The following is a 21,631-nucleotide window of genomic DNA, read 5'->3' on the forward strand; positions in this document are numbered from 1 at the left end:
TTTTCCACTCATCTCACCCTTTCCACTCATGCTATCATCAGATGCTGTGTGAGTTTACATAGTTAACATTTTATTACCGCAGACAAAGCAGCAAACTGCAGCTCTAACTTTGCGTGTTATCCCCGAGCGTACACGCCCATGCTCAGTGTTGTAGTAGTGAACTACATGTAGTTCAACTAGTCATTTAACTCCGTTTTGCAGTAGCTTGGTGGTAGTTGAACTCAATTCCTAACTTTTTTTGCCTTGAGGCTAGCTACTGGAACTACATGACTTTTTCAGCTAAAAGATAATATGGGTGAAGTAGGCAATTTCCTTTTATTTTTTGGCATCAGACCTGTCTAATTCTCACTTGAAACACAGTTTGTGTGTTTAATAGGCTAAAAACATTCTGTTAACTTCTTGCAATTTGTAGTCTGATATTTCAGATTTAGATATGATTATTTATCACAAAGTATTTTGGATGTAATTAACCTCTTGTTCAAAGTAACTTTAGTTCAGTAAACTATATTTTTCTTAAGGGTAGCTTTAATGTAGCTTATCTTCTTCCAGTGTGAAGTAATTGGTAGCTTGGTGAACTATATTTTCAGAGTAGCTTCCCCAACACTGCACATGCTCAGTTATTTTAGGAATTCAGAGGTTACATACTTGTCCCAATATTTCACTGAAGTGCAGGCAGCTCAACACGACTGTTTATTGACTAAGTTGGCCTGGATCCAACCACTTTGCTAAGGAGGAGGACTGAGAGATCAAGTGTGTAGTGGTTGTCGAGGTACTGCACTCACACCCAGACCGCAGTTGTATTCAAAACACAGCAGGGCTAGACACTGCTGCCCTGACACTGTGCTCTACTCCACTCTGATCTCCATCTTGCTCTGTGAATGAATGTTCACCAATGGATAGCATGCTAATTGGGGTGTATGGGTGTCAGTGTACGTTTGCCGATAAGCATGCACACACAGGCTCCATTATGAGTGAGCATGCTCTGCACCTTTAGTCTGCTGTTCTGACAGGTGAGGGGAGAAGTGTGAAGTGTCTGTAGGGAGTCAGGTGTGATGAGGTGCCTGGGTCGTGTTTATTGGTCACGACACACCAGAGATGAACGTTTCCTAATGGAAAGCAGAAATCTGTGCTCTTAATGAACTAGTTCCTCCACATTTAAAAATGTTTTTGTCTCCTGACACTGTTCCACACAGAGCACTGAGTTGATTCTCAACATAGACACACACACACACACACACACACACACACACACACACACACACACACACACACACACACACACACACACACACACTGTTGTTTTTTTTTATTTTTATATCCGAAACGTACAACAACTACATCATACCAGTCATCCAACAGACTCTCATTCAGAGCGAAACACAGAAGCATCCAGGGTCAAGGCCCTGCTCAAGGGCACGTTGATAGATCTCCCACTAGGCCAAAAAACGTGAACCCGAACCCTCCAAGACGTCTGTTTCCATGGAAACAGAAATGTCTTCCTGACGTTTATCTGAAACACTCATGCTCGAGGAGCCTTACGTAGCAGAGAATAATAATTGATTGATGTGTGTGTTTTTCTATAATAGTGTGGGTGTTGGCATGTGGATTTTTGGATATTAGCAGCCGACAGTTATGTTCTTGACGTAGATATATCCTCAATTCCTTATCTGTTCATATTTTGATATGTTTACACATCTATGGTAATCAAGGCTGTCAAACGAGAGAAGGGAGAACAGAGATTAATTGAAGGGAATGATGGGAAGGGAGGAAAAAGATTATAAACAAGGGGCAGCAAAGAGCGAGAGAGATGAGATCAAGAGGCATATAAAGTCCACTGCTATGAGTCTAAATGTGTAATTTTTTTTTTCAACTGTGAAATATTAGTGGAAAACCTTGACACCTGAACCATATAGCTGACCTCATGTACTGTGAATGTGATTGACCAGGAATAAGGGACGTGACAGTAAGGATGACTGCACGAAGAGTTCATAAGAGATAATCACCCTGAAGTCCTATGAACCCTACTTGCTCTTTCATCTCTGGCCCTGAACACATGCTGCCAGATGTACACAGCAGCTGGATTGAACATTGTGGACCACTAAAAATATCAGTGTTGTTTGAGATGATACACGCTGCCATCTTGTGGCTGACAGAAACACTTTAACTGGCCGTACAGCATTAGAGGAAGGACAGGGAACTGAAGTACTGTGGCACATCACATGTACATTGACATTTGCATGTATGCAACATGTCCTATGTATCAGGAGATGAGGTTCATTTTCAAACCTTGGATGTTCTCTTAATGTAATCGAAATGTCTTTTTCAGTGTTAACTTGTGTTTTTATGTGTTCAAATGCACTGAGGATATTGAACAGGTTCTAGATCCTTAACACAAGATATGTGTCGAGTCAGGTTGTGTGTGTGCAGGGATATCTGTGAGTAACCCTAGCTGCCGTCTGCACCAGTGAAGGGTAGCTGGATATAGCCCCCATAGCCAGCTGGCCTACTATTTAAAACAGTCAGCCCGAGGGGAAGGCTTGGTGGGGGGTGCTCACATTCTGGAGCCCAGGCCCAGAGAGAAGGAGTTAATTCGAGACTTGTTTACCGCACACCCTTCCTCCTGAGTAAGACCTCGATGAAGAGGTGTGAAGGCAGCAGCAGTAACTGTTTGAATGTGGACTCCATCTTGTTTCAAACACAGTAGGCCCACCAGATATTGAGATGCCAGGGCCCAGTTTCCCAAAAACATATTAAGTTCATCGTTAGAACCTTCGTAGTAGCATGGTTAGATTTCCAAGCTGTTTCCCAAAAGCCTTGTTACTAAAGTTGCACCTCAAAACGCTCTTTATTTACCTACTGCCTCATACCACTCTTAACAGCTAATTGCGTCGTTAGATGCTTTTGTTCCCCTTCTGCTTCACTTTATACACAGATCTCCGCTAAACATAGAAACAAGATGTTTATCTGTCTCTGTGACCGCCGATAACATTGGAACAAAGTTGACTACAAATACAAAGTTGCCAGTGTTTTTGTAATTGTTACAAACAAGTGAAGGATAAGAAGATGCTTCAAATGAAAACGGAGATGCATATAGGGCTATATATTGAAATCGTATTGAGTTCTATTTACAGTAGCTAATTGTAGGCTACTTTGTAATTTTTGACTCAATATATTTTGGTGTAACAATGTGCGCAATTATATGCCCAAACTGATTTAGTGCATTATTATCGGGTTAGCATTAGAATAAGCCGCCTCATTATTTGCAGACATAATGTGGTAATATATCTCTCTAGGAGCTGACCCATCGTCAGTATTGTGAAATAATTAGTATGTTATGGTAAGATTTGAATGGAGAAAGCTGATCTGAGAGCAGCGCTGCCTTTCTTTCAATCTTATCACTATTGCCACATGCGCCAATGACACACTTAGCGAATGTTCTCTCTCTGTGGTGTTTTGGGAATCTCATGTTAGATCTTCTGCCGTTGTAGCGATTCATCGTTAAAACACTCATTAGTCTAGTTTCCATCGCTATCGGGAAAACGGACCCAGGCCGGTATCGGATACCCTAGCGGTTTCCTCTTGGTCTTGGAATAGGAGGTACCCTGATTACACGCAGTGAATGATGACAATTATCAGTGTCTGTTACCTCTGGCTCTGAAGATCATAATTTCTCCTCAGCGATGTCCTAGCACTTCCATTTAAAGACCCCCCCAAGACTGCTTCTAGGAGATGTGATTATTTTACCTCCCTGTCTGAGGGTGCTTGGTCACACCAAACCTGCAGGCTAAATGCATCTTCTGGGGTTGGTTATGAAACAGCTGGTAGGTGAACTACCCCTGCTGGAACTACCAGAGGTCAACTCTGTATACAGTTTCCTTCTTTCAGAAGTCATAAGGCTTCAGTACTTTATAAGCATGTACAGGAGGATCGGCAAGTAGCCTCACAGAAGAGTGTTTTTCTCTAGCTATTTCGTGTTTTCCTTGGGCCTTATCAGCAAGGAATTGGTTGGATTGTTTGGCAATAGCGAGAATTGGTTTGCATTTATTATCGGGCTATGGGCTGATTTTGACCCTAGATTCTTAACTTACAGTTCATTTAGCAGCACCCACCTGTAGCACGCGCTCCAGCAGGTATATCTCTCTGGTATACCCCCAAAACCAATTCTTCCTTTGGCCACCTCTCCTTCCAGTTCTCTGCTGCCAATGACTGGAACAAACTACAAAAATCTCTGAAACTGGAAACACTTATCTCCCTCACTAGCTTTAAGCACCAGCTGTCAGAGCAGCTCACAAATTACTGCACCTGTACATAGCCCATCTATAATTTAGCCCAAACAACTACCTCTCCCCCTACGGTATTTATTTATTTTGCTCCTTTGCACCCCATTATTTCTATCTCTACTTTGCACATTCTTCCACTGCAAATCTAACATTCCAGTGTTTTACTTGCTATATTGTATTTACTTTGCCACCATGGCTTTTTTTTGCCTTTACCTCCCTTATCTCACCTCATTTGCTCACATTGTATATAGACTTCTTTTTCTACTGTATTATTGACTATGTTTGTTTTACTCCATGTGTAACTCTGTGTTGTTGTATGTGTTGAACTGCTTTGCTTTATCTTGGCCAGGTCGCAATTGTAAATGAGAACTTGTTCTCAACTTGCCTACCTGGTTAAATAAAGGTGAAATAAAAATAAATAAATTTGACTCTGACCATGTATAGTTCTGAACATAACCATCACTGATCTAGTAGTCAGAGGATGCCCACAGGGAGCTCTATTTCAGTCTGATTAACATGGATTATGACCACTTTCACTGAAACAGCAGAATGCAACTTGAGGTATTTTGGATATGCTTAGAGCCCCTGTGAGTTATTAGCTTTTCCTATCATCAGTATTTATGACACACACACACATATGACACACACACACATCCTGAAAGCAGGATTATCCCTGCAAGCATATGGTTGGTGCCTTATCTGCAGCAAGGGGGATCAGTCTTGATTCATTTCCCCCTTCCTTGTCAAAGTGAGCTTTGCCTGAGGATTGTGCATCCTTATTCCAGCGTTTCTCGCGCACACACACAGTTTGTGGGCATCTGTAAATAGTCTCTTATGATCACCTTTATTGTGGCCGGTTCTCTAAAGCCATTACACAAATCTGTTCTAAAACACAAAGTGAATGCCAATAATAATCAACAAGAGCTTCCCTGGGGATTTTCTCTACCTCACATAGTTCTTTGTTATGACCCCCAGGCTAGTTCCAGACTTTATTTTAACTCACCTGATCCACCATTATGTGAATACAAATGGTAACTTGGCAGTACACACAGCTGTAGGATACATTTCTGTTTTTAAATGTCTGTTTTGGCAGTTTTTTTGTACTTCATCTTCAGAAAATGATTTTAGGGCTTTGATTAGCATTGATGTTTTAATGAGAAGTGGCAGACCAAAACGTGTTTCACATTTTAAAGTTCTCACTCTCTGTCACTGCCATCTTTTATTAGCAAATGTTTTGCTTACGAAAGTCAAAACGGTGAAGACTGAAACCGTCAAAGACCCAGCCTTGGTTTCTGTTTGGGGATCTGTGGTGGCAGTTTCTTCCCTGGGGCCATTATGGTGTCTGCCTACCTCAGGGGTACTGTGTGGGGCCATTATGCTGTCTGTCTACATCAGGGTACTGTGTGGGGCCATTATGCTGTCTGTCTACATCAGGGTACTGTGTGGGGCCATTATGCTGTCTGTCTACATCAGGGTACTGTGTGGGGCCATTATGCTGTCTGCCTACATCAGGGTACTGTGTGGGGCCATTTTGTTGTCTGCCTACATCAGCGTACTCTGTGAAGCTATTATGCTGTCTGCCTACATCAGGGTACTGTGTGGGGCCAGTATGCTGTCTGCCTACATCAGGTGTACTCAAGTACTATTTTAAATAGTAATCTCCTAGGGGGCAAAGGTCCGGATGGATATTGTCATTTATCGGCGTAGTAACAAACCTCCACCTCGCAACCCATGTGACCCCCAAACTGTTCACAACCCTCTTGTTGGTGTAAAGAAAATCTTGCAGTTTTAAAGCTAATTTCCCACAATTCTACACATTTTGCATGGGGCAGAGCATTTTATTTTTTAGCTGTTTAAAGCAAATTTTCTGAAATTCTACAAATGTTTCCATGTCTTATGTGTGTTTTATATGATACCAGGGGTCAAAGCCTGACCTACTTCCAAAAAATAAACTCAGCAAAAAAAAGAAATGTCCCTTTTTCAGGACCCTGTCTTTCAAAGATAATTCGTAAAAATCCAAATAACTTCACAGATCTTCATTGTAAAGGGTTTAAACACTGTTTCCCATGCTTGTTCAATGAACCATAAACAATTAATGAACAAGCACCTGTGGAACGGTCGTTAAAACACTAACAGTTTAGACGGTAGGCAATTAAGGTCACAGTTATGAAATCTTAGGACACTAAAGAGGCCTTTCTACTGACTCTGAAAAACACCAAAAGAAAGATGCCCAGGGTCCCTACTCATCTGCGTGAACATGCCTTAGGCATGATGCAAGGAGGCATGAGGACTGTAGATGTGGCTAGGGCAATAAATTGCAATGTCCATACTGTGAGACGCCTAAGACAGCGCTACAGGGAGACAGGACGGACAGCTGATCGTCCTCGCAGTGGCAGACCACGTGTAACAATACCTGCACAGGATCGGTACATCCAAACATCACACCTGCGGGACAGGTACAGGATGGCAACAACAACTGCCCGAGTTACACCAGGAACGCACAATCCCTCCATCAGTTCTCAGACTGTCCGCAATAGGCCGAGAGAGGCTGGACTAAGGGCTTGTAGGCCTGTTGTAAGGCAGGTCCTCACCAGACATCACCGGCAACAACGTTGCCTATGGGCAAAAACCCACCGTCGCTGGACCAGGCAGACTGACGAGTCGCGGTTTTGTCTCACCAGGGGTGATGGTCGGGTTCGCGTTTATTGTCGAAGGAATGAGCGTTACACTGAGGCCTGTACTCTGGAGCGGGATCGATTTGGATGTGGAGGGTCCGTCATGGTCTGGGGTGGTGTGTCACAGCATCATCAGACCGCTTGTTGTCAGTGCAGGCAATCTCAATGCTGTGCGTTACAGGGAAGACGTCCTCCTCCCTCATCTGGTACCCTTACTGCAGGCTCATCCTGACATGACCCTCCAGCATGACAATGCCAACAGCCATACTGCTCGTTCTGTGAGTGATTTCCTGAAAGACAGGAATGTCAGTGTTCTGCCATGGCCAGCGAAGAGCTTGGATCTCAATCCCATTGAGCACGTCTGGGACCTGTTGGATTGGAGGGTGAGGGCTAGGGCCATTTCCCCCATAAATGTCCGGGAACTTGCAGGTGCCTTGGTGGAATAGTGGGGTAACATCTCTCAGCAAGAACTGGCAAATCTGGTGCAGTCCATGAGGAGATGCACTGCAGTACTTAATGCAGCAGGTGGCCACACCAGATACTGACTGTTACCTATGATTTTGACCCTCCCCCTTTGTTCAGGGACACATTATTCCATTTCTGTTAGTCACGTCTGTGGAACTTGTTCAGTTTATGTCTCAGTTGTTGAATCTTATGTTCATACAAATATTTACACATGTTAAGTTTGCTGAAAATAAACGCAGTTGACAGTGAAAGGACGTTTCTTTTTTTGCTGAGTTTATATTTATTTATTTTGTAGTCTGCACCCATGGCCCGTATTGACCCCGTTCTGGGACCGGATCCGGACCGCAGTCCACCAGTTGAATATGGTGCGTCTAGATTGTGCACAAAGCTCACAGGTGTGCACTCTTATGTTGTCACTAATGAGCAGAGGTCCCAGGTGCCAAGGGGGAAGTATTTGATTGTGGTTAGGAGGAAAAGGTTTAGCTGAAGTGTGTCGGTGTCTGTCAATGGCGGAGTGAGTGGCTGCAGCAACAGCTGTGACAGTGCTTGATCACGGATTCACAGGCATTTGACACACACTCACAGACCCACACACTCACCTCACTCACTCGTCTTGCTGCAGTAGATACTGGCTCTTGAAACTCATAGCAGCTGTACATTTCCACTGCAAGCCAGTGTTTCTTATTTTCCATCTTTTTCATTTGGTTTTGTTTTTTCAATGAGATTTGGGCATTCTGAACTATTCGGAACTTTGTTTGCTAAAAAACAAGAGGGAGAGGTCAGTGAGAACACAGTTATGTATAGAGCACTTTATATGGACTTTTGGAAAACTTCAATCTTCTCATGATTTTTGTCACTTGCACGAGGACCGTTGATATTCTAATGCTCTTATTTTGGTCCATCGGGCGACATCCTGCATTAATATATTTAGCAGAATCTCTGTGACTTTTCCAAAAGATATCACAAATGTGATAATACATATTGACTGGACTGAACTGAACAGAGAATTCTATTTTTGGACATTATTTGATGGGACCACCGTCTTTCAGTAATACTTATTATTTTTTTTGAACCTGATCACCATGCTGGACACCAACACGTCCCTTCACACGGACCCCACCTCTTTTGGGCACCCTCCAATCAGCAACAGCATGGATAAGCAACGCATACGATTGGAGTTAGAACGGCGGGCTTGTCAGAGCCTGAGGGAAGGTGGGATTCGTATTACGCACGCACACACGCACACATACACACAAACTCTTTATAATATGAGATGTGGAAGATATGGTTTCATTGATATCTTTGTTTGGTTATATATATTTTTTAACAGATATTTTTGATGTAGCATCATTATGGAGAATTATTATTCTTACTCTTCCTACTTGGCTTTTGTTTCATAGCTCTCCATAAAACACTCCCAGCTATACAGTTGAGTTTTTCTCAGTGAATCGTGTGTATTGAGTTATGCTGCCCAGGCCGGCTGAGTGGGTGTCTGGTGTCTTCTGGGCTGCTGGTCAGGTACTAAGTTGACCTTCTGGCCCCGGTACAGATGGGGCAGCGCCAGGACTCTGTGCCCAGTGGACAATGCTCAGGCACCTGTGGGTGCAGCCAGGGCCGTGACACCAACTGAGTTGGAGCGAGAAGAGCCTGAACAGACTTAGTCGTGACACACTGAGAATCTCACACTGACTTTTAGAGAAACATAAATGTGCTGTGAGGCAGATACGCTGGCCCACTGAGTTAAGGTGAGAAATACTGAGACTGATGAAGATACTGTGGTGTTTAGTGTGACACACAGAGACCGGTTTAGATACTAAGACACAGATGGACGCTGAGGGAAAACAGGGACAGGCTTGAGACACTGAGATGGACTTGGAACCATTGAAACAGACTGTGATTTACCGAGAGGTTTTGCACCGAGACGTACAGTCTTTCAGAGACACTGTACGATGTGGTAACCCACAGGCACCTGCCTTGGCAGCCGGTTTGACTTCAGAGTTTCAAAGGTGGATAGCATACCTTGGCCCTGATTGAGGAGGGTGTCTGTTCACATGTGTCCCCTCATTCAGCCAGGCCGAGCCCAGGCCTTAGATTTCTGCTTCGGAGCAGTTTGAGTGTCGGGTGATTTACAGTAATATTCCCTGTAACTCAACAGGCTGGGCCGGGCAGAGAGATAGAGTTCCCAGATATTACAGTGTGGTACACAAATAGAAACCAGCAGGGAGAGGATGGGTTTCATCTCAGGGTTGGGATGGAGGGAATGGAAGGTTTAGAAAATATTCTCAAAGAAGCAAACGATTGAATAGGCGATTGTAGAAAAAGTGCACCGGAAGTTTTGAAATGACGCACAGAGAAAGGTAACAATACATAAATTGAGCACAAACGGAGTTATGGAGAGTGACAGGTGGTAGGAAAAATGTGAAAAATGTAATGTTCTCGTTTACATCACATTAAGTGAGGTACTGAGAACGGTAATGAATTCAAATTGTGGCATTTCAGAGTGAGCATTTGCCTAGAAAATATTCAGTATAAGCACCTGGCATCATTCCCCTGTCAGTCCTTGGCACAACTAGCAAATCATCTGCCACTGGAGGAGTGTCTGTGTTTGTGCGCCCCCCCCAGTAAGCCCATTTAATCTGGTCTCCTGTCGAGGGGACTATTGGGAGTCCTACGTCAAACGGACATATAAAAGGAAAGAGGCGACAGCCAGGACTGTGAGAAATGTGGACGCTGGTCAGAGATGTGAAAAACTGCAGAGGCTGAGCTCAGAGAGACGGGAGACCATGAGAAAGAAGTCCCACATCGCCCACACTGCTCTCACTCTGACCTATTAGTCAGTATGCTTCCCTGTGGTTCACATGTAGGCAGCAGACCAGCTACAAACACAACTACCTCAGGAGGTGCACACAAGCATCACTTTGTGTACAGTACAATGGACTGGTCCAACAATCATACTCTCACACATGAACACCAGGCCACATACTGTATGGCTATGTAGTATACTGTAACTGCTTAACTTCCCCTCGCATGTACAGTATCACATCTCTAATTTCATGAAAACTGCTTATGCGCGTACTGAGATGTAGGTTTACTTTACCTCACATCTGACAGGAATCACTTACATGAGTCCACTCAGCTCGCTGAGGCTGAAGTGTAAACACTGGATAGCAATGATGATGTCATGCAGAGAACATGGTCTCCATCACTAGCTTTCTGTGTTCCTTCTATAGGCTTGGTCCAGCTGAGATTAGGCAGCTGTTAGCAAGACACATTTATTCATGTCATACACATTTAGTCAGTACAGAAGTGTTACCATTTATCTGTACATATACTCCTCTCAATATAACACCTCATTCTATTTTGAAATGTGAGTGGTGAATGTGGGCCTTCCTGTTTTTACAAGAAGCCCTCTGCATTAGCATTGTTCAAGCCATGCGGAAGTGTCGCTCTCTCTATCTCTCTCTGTGTGGTAGAAGTTGTCAAAACGCGACAACCTGGCTGCTGTTTGAGTGTAGAAACAGGAAGCGCGTGTGTGTGACAGGGACCATCTGCCCGCTATTTCTCCTCTCTGCCTCTGATGATAACTTCTGTATCGGCTGTCAGACGACTCTGTGGGAGGGAGGGAGCGAGGACCAGAAGAGCAGTGAGTAGGGTACTCTTCAACTCTTAGCTTCTACCTCCCAGAAAGATACACTATATTAATTTACAACACGGCTGTAACCGGCCTTGTATTTCCTCCCAAGGAGAAGAGCACGTAGCGGAAACTGACTGTAGGGCGTTTGGGTTTTCACTATTGGTTGTTGCCCTTGCTGCTTCTGTCTGTAGTGTACTCACCTGACCTCTTGCTGTCCCTCTTATGCAGTGCTCCAGCTCAAACTCCAGCAGAGACGGACCCGTGAGGAACTGGTCAGTCAGGGGATCATGCCACGTAAGTAACACTCTCCCGATAGTTTGTTGTCCTAACCTCACGCCCATAAGAATCAGTAAAGCTACTCCATTGTAGTCACCTCACTTGTTTCATAACAGGCACTTAATATACAACAGTATAGTATCTTACATGGCTTTCAATGCTTTGCTTCATGTTCTAGAGATCCTGATGATTATGCATGTGGTTAAATCGTCGCAGTCCTTTTTCTGAGAAATGTCGTTGTCAGTCTTCAAAGCAAAGTGGATCGAGCTCCTTCCTCTGCTTCTGACTTTTGAATGCTAAACTCATTCATTGTGTACTGGGGTCTGTGCATTTAATTCATTGCCACATTTAATTTTGAGCTGTTACACTTGTTCTTTTCATTGCACAGTCAATGAATGTTTACATTGCTAAGATAGACTTCCTCTCTGTTTCACACTAGTTAGTTCCAGGAACCTTTTTTTAACCCATTTACGTCCTCTAACTATATTTAGTACAATATCAGACAACGCCACAGAACACATTCTGTTTGATGTAAAATGCATGAAATTTGGTGTCAACATAGTACATACAGATGACCTGTTCTAAGCCCAAATATGCCAAATATATGATTCAACTCATTGTTTGTGAACTACGGCTGTTTCTGTATTGTACTATGGACACATGGGGTTACTGTTTTTTTACACATTTCATGAATAAAGTCATGTAAATATGTTCAGATTATCAGATCTTAAAAGTTGTATAGATTGCCTAGACCTCATATTAGGGATGCACGATATATCGGTGAACATATCGTAATCGGCCGACAGCTAAAAATGCCGGTATCGGCCGATGTCTAGTTTAACGCCTGATGTACAAAACCGATGTCAAAGCTGACGTGCATACCTATATAACGAAGGTACATGACGTAATGACGCCACGTAAAATTTTGCGCTACACATGCAACACGGCATTCCTAAACTAGCCCACAATGTCTGATGTGTGGAGCGAGCAGTCAAGCAGTCATTTGAAAGAGTAACAACATTTCAGCGAGACAACTCGTAGGCGAAATCCATTCAAGCCAAGATAATGGAATTCATTGCCCTTGACAATCAACCGTTCTCTGTCGTGGGTGATGTTGGCTTTCGCCGACTGGTCAAGCACCGGTTAACACTACCAAGTGCGCTATTTTTCAGATGTTGACCTACCGGATTTACACAGTAATAGCGTCACTGCTATTACCTTCACGACATGCATACTATAGAACGCCGTTTGGGTCTTTGCGTGTCAAAAAAGATAGTAGCACCGTCAAAGCTGAACAAAAAAGTCAGCAAACACTGACCATGAACGATGTATTTACAATACCACGTTGGTAATAAAGCATCATTTGTTTGACCACAACTTCTGGGGTAGCTAGCTTTAGCTTGGTACCTAGCTAGCACCAATACAACCAGCCTGAAAACAATGACCAGTAAAAACTGCAGTAATTTTCATTATTCTTAGCAATGATTTAGGAATCCTTGTGAGGAAGTTTTAGCTAGGTTGCCACTTTGTTGTTCACCTATTGAAATTGAACTTCAGTTAATGAAAATAAATAAATAGCTAGCCAGCTACTTAACCCTGTTGCCCAAAGCTAACGTTATAAGCAGCCAGTTAGCTAGCTAACGTTATAAGCAGCCAGTTAGCTAGCTAACGTTATAAGCAGCCAGCTTCATCTGGTTAGTGAGGATTAACCGGACCGGGTTATGTGTTGTGAAGCTAGCCACAATAAGGATTAGGCACAATAGTGGAATTTGCGGTTCACTGCTTCACTGTCCCAGTGTCCCACTGTAATTACGGAGGGCGCTGTATATACAGTACCAAGAATTAAGATCTGATGATTTGAACAAGACATTAACCCCATGTGTCCAAAGGCTAAATATAGTACAATATCAAAACATCATATTGGAGACAAATGCTTTGGCCGGTAGAAAATGTCCATCAGTAAGCTCAGAGAACAAGTGTACCAAAGGAAATTGTACATTTCCGTTATGGACATGAATGGTTTCAATCTGATTGGGTTTATGAGTAATAAACCAGTATCAGACATGTTTTTCTTTGGCATTACATTCATTGAGGATGCATGATCCTCCTCAGTCAGGGTTTTGAACCGCCAATAGAATGCTTTCTCTCTTCACTTTCAAATCCCTGTTTGGCCCAGTAAAGGAAATGCACATGTACTGATGTTACTCTCTATGCATTGCAAGTTGTTCATATTTACAGTACACTGCCTAGTATTACAGGAACAGAACACTATTATAAATTGCTCACATATTTTCCTTGTTCTGTAGGGAACCACACAAGGGGTAGGTCTTATGGTTTGACACAGACTACCTTAGTGTTTAGACAACTATTTAACAATGCCTATTCTCCATGCTTTTGGAGTATTAGAGAAGAAACCAATTCAAATCTACTCCTATTAGTAATGTTGAGGCAAATGGTGCCGTTGAATTTAGTCACACTCTGTTCAGACCGATGTGTGTAGTGGTTGTCAGACTTGGCTAGAGTAGTCATTTGAGTTGTCATCTTCAATGTCTTCCATCCTTGGGCACTCTTCATGAACCTTTGCTGGTAACAAGTGAAACGGCACACAGTGTTGTGTGCAGCGGGATTGAATTCAATGTGCGGCCATCACAAAAAAGGCTTGCATTTCCTTCTACTACTAACAGCCTTGATACGTTAGAATATTTATTTACTGTGCTTTCCGAGTGGTTAAAATGCAACAGTGTTAGACAGTCACAGTAGCAGCTTTGTTGGGATGTATTGCTCAACCTTATTATATCTGCTATTGCTGCTTCTCTTTTATGTTTACTTCTCCTTTCTTACGTTGAACAGAAGAGAACCCCAGTCTGCATGGGGCCAGACTAAGCAACAAGGCCAGGGTCTCATTCAACATAAGAGAGGGAGGATGTTGGAGAGAGTGCAGAGGGTGTGAGGAGATGGCAGAGAACAGTGGAGGAGAGGAGAGGGTGTGAGGAGATGGTAGAGGAGAGGGTGTGAGGAGATGGCAGAGAACAGGAGAGGGTGAGAGGAGATGGCAGAGAACAGTAGAGGAGAGGGTGTGAGGAGATGGCAGAGAACAGTAGAGGAGAGGGTGTGAGGAGATGGTAGAGGAGAGGGTGTGAGGAGATGGCAGAACAGTAGAGGATAGGAGAGGGTGTGAGGAGATGGCAGAACAGTAGAGGATAGGAGAGGGTGTGAGGAGATGGCAGAACAGTAGAGGATAGGAGAGGGTGTGAGGAGATGGTAGAGAACAGTAGAGGAGAGGGTGTGAGGAGATGGTAGAGGAGAGGGTGTGAGGAGATGGCAGAACAGTAGAGGATAGGAGAGGGTGTGAGGAGAGGGTGTGAGGAGAGGGTGTGAGGAGATGGCAGAACAGTAGAGGATAGGAGAGGGTGTGAGGAGATGGTAGAGAACAGTAGAGGAGAGAAGAGGGTGTGAGGAGATGGTAGAGGAGAGGGTGTGAGGAGAGGGTGTGAGGAGATGGCAGAACAGTAGAGGATAGGAGAGGGTGTGAGGAGATGGCAGAACAGTAGAGGATAGGAGAGGGTGTGAGGAGATGGCAGAACAGTAGAGGATAGGAGAGGGTGTGAGGAGATGGTAGAGAACAGTAGAGGAGAGGGTGTGAGGAGATGGTAGAGTAGAGGAGAGGGTGTGAGGAGATGGTAGAGGAGAGGGTGTGAGGAGATGGCAGAACAGTAGAGGATAGGAGAGGGTGTGAGGAGATGGCAGAACAGTAGAGGATAGGAGAGGGTGTGAGGAGATGGTAGAGAACAGTAGAGGAGAGAAGAGGGTGTGAGGAGATGGTAGAGGAGAGGAGAGGGTGTGAGGAGAGGGTGTGAGGAGATGGCAGAACAGTAGAGGATAGGAGAGGGTGTGAGGAGATGGTAGAACAGTAGAGGATAGGAGAGGGTGTGAGGAGATGGTAGAGAGGGTGTGAGGAGATGGTAGAGGAGAGGGTGTGAGGAGATGGTAGAGAACAGTAGAGGATGGGAGAGGGTGTGAGGAGATGGTAGAGGAGAGGAGAGGGTGTGAGGAGATGGCAGAACAGTAGAGGATAGGAGAGGGTGTGAGGAGATGGTAGAGAACAGTAGAGGATAGGAGAGGGTGTGAGGAGATGGTAGAGAACAGTAGAGGATAGGAGAGGGTGTGAGGAGATGGTAGAGAACAGTAGAGGAGATGGTAGAGAACAGTAGAGGAGAGGGTGTGAGGAGATGGTAGAGGAGAGGGTGTGAGGAGATGGCAGAACAGTAGAGGATAGGAGAGGGTGTGAGGAGATGGCAGAACAGTAGAGGATAGGAGAGGGTGTGAGGAGATGGTAGAGAACAGTAGAGGAGAGGGTGTGAGGAGATGGTAGAGAACAGTAGAGGAGATGGTAGAGGAGAGGCTGTGAGGAGATGGTAGAGAACAGTAGAGGAGAGGGTGTGAGGAGATGGTAGAGAACAGTAGAGGAGATGGTAGAGGAGAGGCTGTGAGGAGATGGTAGAGAACAGGGTGAGAGGAGAGGGTGTGAGGAGATGGCAGAGAACAGTAGAGGAGAGGAGAGGGTGTGAGGAGATGGTAGAGAACAGTAGAGGATAGGAGAGGGTGTGAGGAGATGGTAGAGGAGAGGGTGTGAGGAGATGGTAGAGGAGAGGAGAGGGTGTGAGGAGATGGTAGAGGAGAGGCTGTGAGGAGATGGCAGAGAACAGTAGAGGAGATGGTAGAGGAGAGGCTGTGAGGAGATGGCAGAGAACAGTAGAGGAGATGGTAGAGGAGAGGCTGTGAGGAGATGGCAGAGAACAGTAGAGGAGATGGTAGAGGAGAGGGTGTGAGGAGATGGTAGAGAACAGGGTGAGAGGAGAGGGTGTGAGGAGATGGCAGAGAACAGTAGAGGAGAGGAGAGGCTGTGAGGAGATGGTAGAGAACAGGAGAGGGTGAGAGGAGAGGACGTGAGGAGAGGACGTGAGGAGAGGGCGTGAGGAGATGGCAGAGGAGAGGGCGTGAGGAGATGGCGTGAGGAGATGGCAGAGGAGAGGGCGTGAGGAGATGGCAGAGGAGAGGGCGTGAGGAGATGGCAGAGGAGAGGGCGTGAGGAGATGGCAGAGAAGAGTAGAGGATAGGAGAGGGAAAGAGTAGCAGTCACAGGAAAGGCATGGGTCGGCTAAACGACCTCCTGACGGCAGTCATGTCTCCTGACTACTTCCTTCGCTCCCCCTCGTTCTCTCGCTTCCCTCCTGAATACATAATTAACCTCCTAGGTCTGAGTATCAGACCATACTGCAAAATAGGTCCTCCTTGCTGGTACTGTCAGTGTGCAGACAGCCACTTCTCTTTCCCTCCATTCCCTCTTACATTTTTGGTGTAGTCCACTTTGTATGGAATAGGGTGCCATTTGGGACACAGTCTCTGTTTTATGCAATCCCAGGGTGGCACCACTCCATCCAATCAGAGAGCAGTCAGGAAGTGGTCTCATGTAAAACCAATGTTTTTGTTTGAACCACAGAAAAAGTGAAGCGCTAAATGAGTGTTAGTGATCACTGCTGACAGGAGGACTGGTTCAATCGGAGGCCTGCAACTTTTTCTACTCACCGCCTCAGAGATGCGTACACTACATGACCAAAAGTATGTGGACACCTGCTTGTTGAACATCTCCTTCCAAAATCATGGGCATTAATATGGAGTTGGTCCCCCTTTTGCTTCAACAGCCTTCAATCTTCTGGGAAGATTTTCCACTAGATGTTGGAAAATTAATGTGAGGACTTGCGTCCATTCAGCCACGAGCATTAGTGATGTTGGGCACTGATGTTGGGTGATTAGGCCTGGCTCGCAGTCGGCATTCCAATTCATCCCAAAGGTGTTCAATGGGGTTGAGGTCAGGGCTCTGTGCAGGTCAGTCAAGTTCTTCCACACCGATCTCGATAAACCATTTCTGTATGGAACTCCTTGTGCATGGGGGCATGCTGAAACAGGAAAGGGCCTTCCCCAAACCATTGCCACAAAGTTGGAAGCACAGAATCGGCTGGAATGTCATTGTATACTATAGCGATAAGATTTCCCTTCACTGGAACTAAGGGGCCTAGCCCGAACCATGAAAAACAGCCCCCGGCCATTATTCCACCTCCACCAAACTTTACAGTTGGCACTATGCATTGGGGCAGGAAGCGTTCTCCTGGCATCCACCAAACCCAGATTCGTCCGAAGGACTGCCAGATGGTGAAGTGTGATTCATCACTCCAGAGAACGCATTTCCACTGCTCCAGAGTCCAGCTGACGCTTGGCATTGCGCAATAGTCCACTAATTTGAAGGAGTGTCCACATACTTTTGTATAAATAGTGTTCAGGCAATTGGGTCTTTGTCCAGACCAACATTAGCCTGAATGTGCACTGTTGGGTGGATAACATAACATTCTAGGACATTGGCTAACAGTCATATGTTTGCTTACGCACATTGTTACGAGTGTATGTAAATGAATTACTAAGTCAAGATAATGGGATTTTCCATAGCGTATACTGTACGCGCTAAACTAGAAAACAGTGAAGCATATTCAGGACGCGCACACTCATGTCTCTGTGGAGAGAAATTTAGATTTTTGCAATTTGAAGCATTTGTCTAATTCTAGATAACAATGAAACGTATTGTCAAGCCTTGAATTACAGGAATCAAAATAACCTTTAAAATAGAATAGATACTTTATTGTCCATTTTGGACAGTTTAATGACGGTTGATTGTTGTTTTATATGATTTGACATGAGCTGTTTTTATTAGATGGCTGTTATAGCTAGTGATATCCCATACTGTGTATTGAATTAAATAAGAATCATGTTTCTCATGGTTGGAATCATTTAACAATATTTGTGCGAATGCATGCATGGTTAGCCGGCTGTGGTGTAAGGGTGTGTTTGTGTCACACTGTGTGAAACTGGGCTATAATAAGCAGACCTGGTGATATCCTACCTTACATGTTATGTATATCCACTTTAAGACATCGCGTGCTGCTACTAGTAAAACTGCAAAATAGACGTGATCCACACACCATCATGCATGAAACACTCGTCCTCACGCTCACAGATGCACTTATTCTGCATTCATAAATCCATCATGGTCCGTGATGTTCATAAGCTTAGCCACAGATACAGACACAGTCAGTCCATTTAGGAGCGCAGGGAAGGACTGAGAAGAATTCTTTCACCATGTACATTTCTTCAGTGGCGAGTGGTCAGGATGTACAGTGTTTTGCTCAAGAGGCCAGATATATTTTTCGCGGTCATGTTGGTTGATTATTTGGTGAAGGAAGGTTCAGGAAACACTTTCAACAATGAATACCTAATTAACATTGCATTAAAGAAGATTAGGGTGCTATGCTATGAGAATGTGAGAGCAACAACAATTATTGTTTTATCTTTCATAAATTCAATTAGAAGGTGTAATGAGGGTCATTTTGTTCAGCCCATACTTCTTGGTTACATACTGGGGTGTTGTGACTAGAAGGAAGGGGAGGAAGCCAAACAGGAAGTGAAAAAAGAGAGTGAAAGTGGGGTTCATGTACAGTTAGTTGCACAGACACACCCAGCATCAGACTAAACACGTTCACTTCCACTATAAAAACACAACAACAGACTTCAACCAGATGTAAACTACTCAGGATAACACCTAACTCTCAAAGGCCTTCTGACTTCAGATCCTGGAATGGCTCTTTGATGTTGTCAGCACAATGCCTCGATAATAAAGGGGGCTTTGCTTTTTACTGGTTGGCTCTCCTCTGTGTCTTTCTCACTTAAACACCCACAGCCCCCGAGAGCCGCCCCCTTCCATTACAATAGTTGGATTTTCAAATCAAACCCAGAGGAAGAATAAACAAACGTTTGAGATGGCTGTAGCTTAGCAGGGCCGTTACATGTTATAACTGCTACGTAGCAGTCCCTCTTGTACCCTAACAGCAGGGCAGGGGTAATGTGGGACTGACAATCTAGCTAGCACTCTCTTTATCGCTGTCTCTTGTCTGCTCTGACTGCAGAAGCAGGTTACATGTCACTTCTCCCCACAGAAACAAGGTACTGAAGGTAGCTATATGATAGCTCAATATACAGTACATGCATTACTCTATAGACCGGGAAGCAACATCTAGTGGCTGGAGTAATTCTCAAACAGTGGAAAATCACATTGAGAGAACCCTTCGATGTCTCCATTCCATTCCCACCTTGTGACTGTCAGACCATGAAAATGGAAACCTGCTATTTGACTCATGAATGACTAGAGGCATACTGATATGCTATTGGTTTTGAGTACTCAAGTGTAAAATGTAAAGTACATTATGAAGTCATTGCCTGGTACCTGAGGACATAAGTTTCTAGCCACTTGTTTTTTAAACATCAGCATGAACATACACTTTGCCCTGTTAATGTCTTCTCTTTCTCCAGCGCTGAAAAGTCCAGCTGCCTTCCACGAACAGAGACGAAGTTTAGAGCGAGCGCGGGTGAGTTTCTCTTCATACTCCTCTCACTCTTTGTGGTGTCTGTCAGATGAACACTTTTAAACTGACCCTCAACGGTGAACTGGTTAAAAAGTGAATCATTTCTCCCCTTCTCTCTTCCTCTTTTCTCTTCCTCTTCTCCGCTCTCCCAGACTGAAGACTACCTAAAGAGGAAGATCCGAAGTCGGCCGGAGAGGTCGGAGCTGGTCAGGATGCACATTCTGGAGGGTGAGTTTCTCAGACAGCGCCCCCTCCCTGAGCCACAGAGTGCTGCACCTGAAAAATGTAGGCTACAAAATAAATTCCCTCAATTGGTTGCTCTTCCATTAGCTGATATTGAGTGCCATAACTGGTAGCTGTGCTGTGTGCTTTTACCTTCGTATCTGCATCATTACAAAAGCATTGAAGTTGAAACTCACAGCTTTGATTTCCTGGTTCCCTGATAAAGATCACGTGCCTGATGGTTGTTGGCTGGCTAACCCGCTGTGTGCTGTGTGTTCAGAGACGTCGGCGGAACCCTCCCTCCAGGCCAAACAACTGCAGCTGAAGAGGGCCCGTCTGGCTGACGACCTCAACGACAAGATCTCCCACCGGCCCGGCCCCATGGAGCTCATTCACAAGAACATCCTGCCTGTACACAGCAGCATCAAACAGGCCATCATAGGTAACTAAAGCAGCAGCATCAAACAGGCCATCATAGGTAACTAAAGCAGCAGCATCAAGCAGGCCATCATAGGTAACTAAAGCAGCAGCATCAAACAGGCCATCATAGGTAACTAAAGCAGCAGCATCAAGCAGGCCATCATAGGTAACTAAAGCAGCAGCATCAAGCAGGCCATCATAGGTAACTAAAGCAGCAGCATCAAGCAGGCCATCATAGGTAACTAAAGCAGCAGCATCAAACAGGCCATCATAGGTAACTAAAGCAGCAGCATCAAACAGGCCATCATAGGTAACTAAAGCAGCAGCATCAAACAGGCCATCATAGGTAACTAAAGCAGCAGCATCAAACAGGCCATCATAGGTAACTAAAGCAGCAGCATCAAACAGGCCATCATAGGTAACTAAAGCAGCAGCATCAAACAGGCCATCATAGGTAACTAAAGCAGCAGCATCAAACAGGCCATCATAGGTAACTAAAGCAGCAGCATCAAACAGGCCATCATAGGTAACTAAAGCAGCAGCATCAAACAGGCCATCATAGGTAACTAAAGCAGCAGCATCAAGCAGGCCATCATAGGTAACTAAAGCAGCAGCATCAAACAGGCCATCATAGGTAACTAAAGCAGCAGCATCTAACAGACACAGTACCACTCCATATTATGTAGCCACACTAGCAAATGAGCTCTCATGATCACTACACTAGTCTATTTCAACAGCATCAAACAGGTTCTTGTAAGAAGTCCACCATTCCACAAGCCCAATGTTTCCAATTGCCATAATTCACAAATTCGCTCACTAGCGTGACGTGAACATCTGCTGAATAAGCAAAAATAGTCCACCCAGTGAAACTCTATATGAAGGTCATCAGGAACAGGTACTGAATAAAATCTCATGTGAACTCTGCTCACATCGGACCCAGTCACACGTCATATAAATACTGTGCATCTGTGTGTGTCTCAGTGTGTGTACAGTGCGTTCGGAAAGTATTCAGACCCCTTGACATTTTGTTATGTTACAGCCTTATTCCAAAATGGATTCAATAGTCCCCCCCCCCCCCCCCCCCCCCCCCCCCTCAATCTACACACAATGCCCCATAATGACAGCAAAAACAGGTTTTTAGAAATGTTTGCTAATTTATAAAAAATAAACTGCAATATCACATTTATATAA

At 44.6% G+C, this 21,631-nt stretch overlaps 1 protein-coding gene across 5 annotated transcripts in view; it reads left to right on the plus strand.

The window, feature by feature from the left end:
• LOC120034059 (myocardin-related transcription factor A-like) overlaps positions 1 to 21,631 on the plus strand; it is a 44,922-nt gene that overhangs the window by 13,534 nt on the left and 9,757 nt on the right. For 2 of the 5 annotated variants that reach the window (XM_038980471.1, XM_038980472.1), the window contains 4 exons: positions 11,283 to 11,348; positions 19,746 to 19,801; positions 19,951 to 20,026; positions 20,247 to 20,462. In XM_038980471.1, coding sequence (XP_038836399.1) covers positions 11,283 to 11,348; positions 19,746 to 19,801; positions 19,951 to 20,026; positions 20,247 to 20,462 — 414 coding nt within the window. Of the gene's footprint in view, positions 1 to 10,818; positions 11,064 to 11,282; positions 11,349 to 19,745; positions 19,802 to 19,950; positions 20,027 to 20,246; positions 20,463 to 21,631 lie in introns of those variants that run through there. The other 3 variants (XM_038980470.1, XM_038980474.1, XM_038980475.1) reach the window with 3 other exon arrangements.

The sequence above is a fragment of the Salvelinus namaycush genome, chromosome 41 (assembly GCF_016432855.1).
Source record: "Salvelinus namaycush isolate Seneca chromosome 41, SaNama_1.0, whole genome shotgun sequence".
In the NCBI taxonomy this organism is placed as follows: Eukaryota; Metazoa; Chordata; class Actinopteri; order Salmoniformes; family Salmonidae; genus Salvelinus; species Salvelinus namaycush.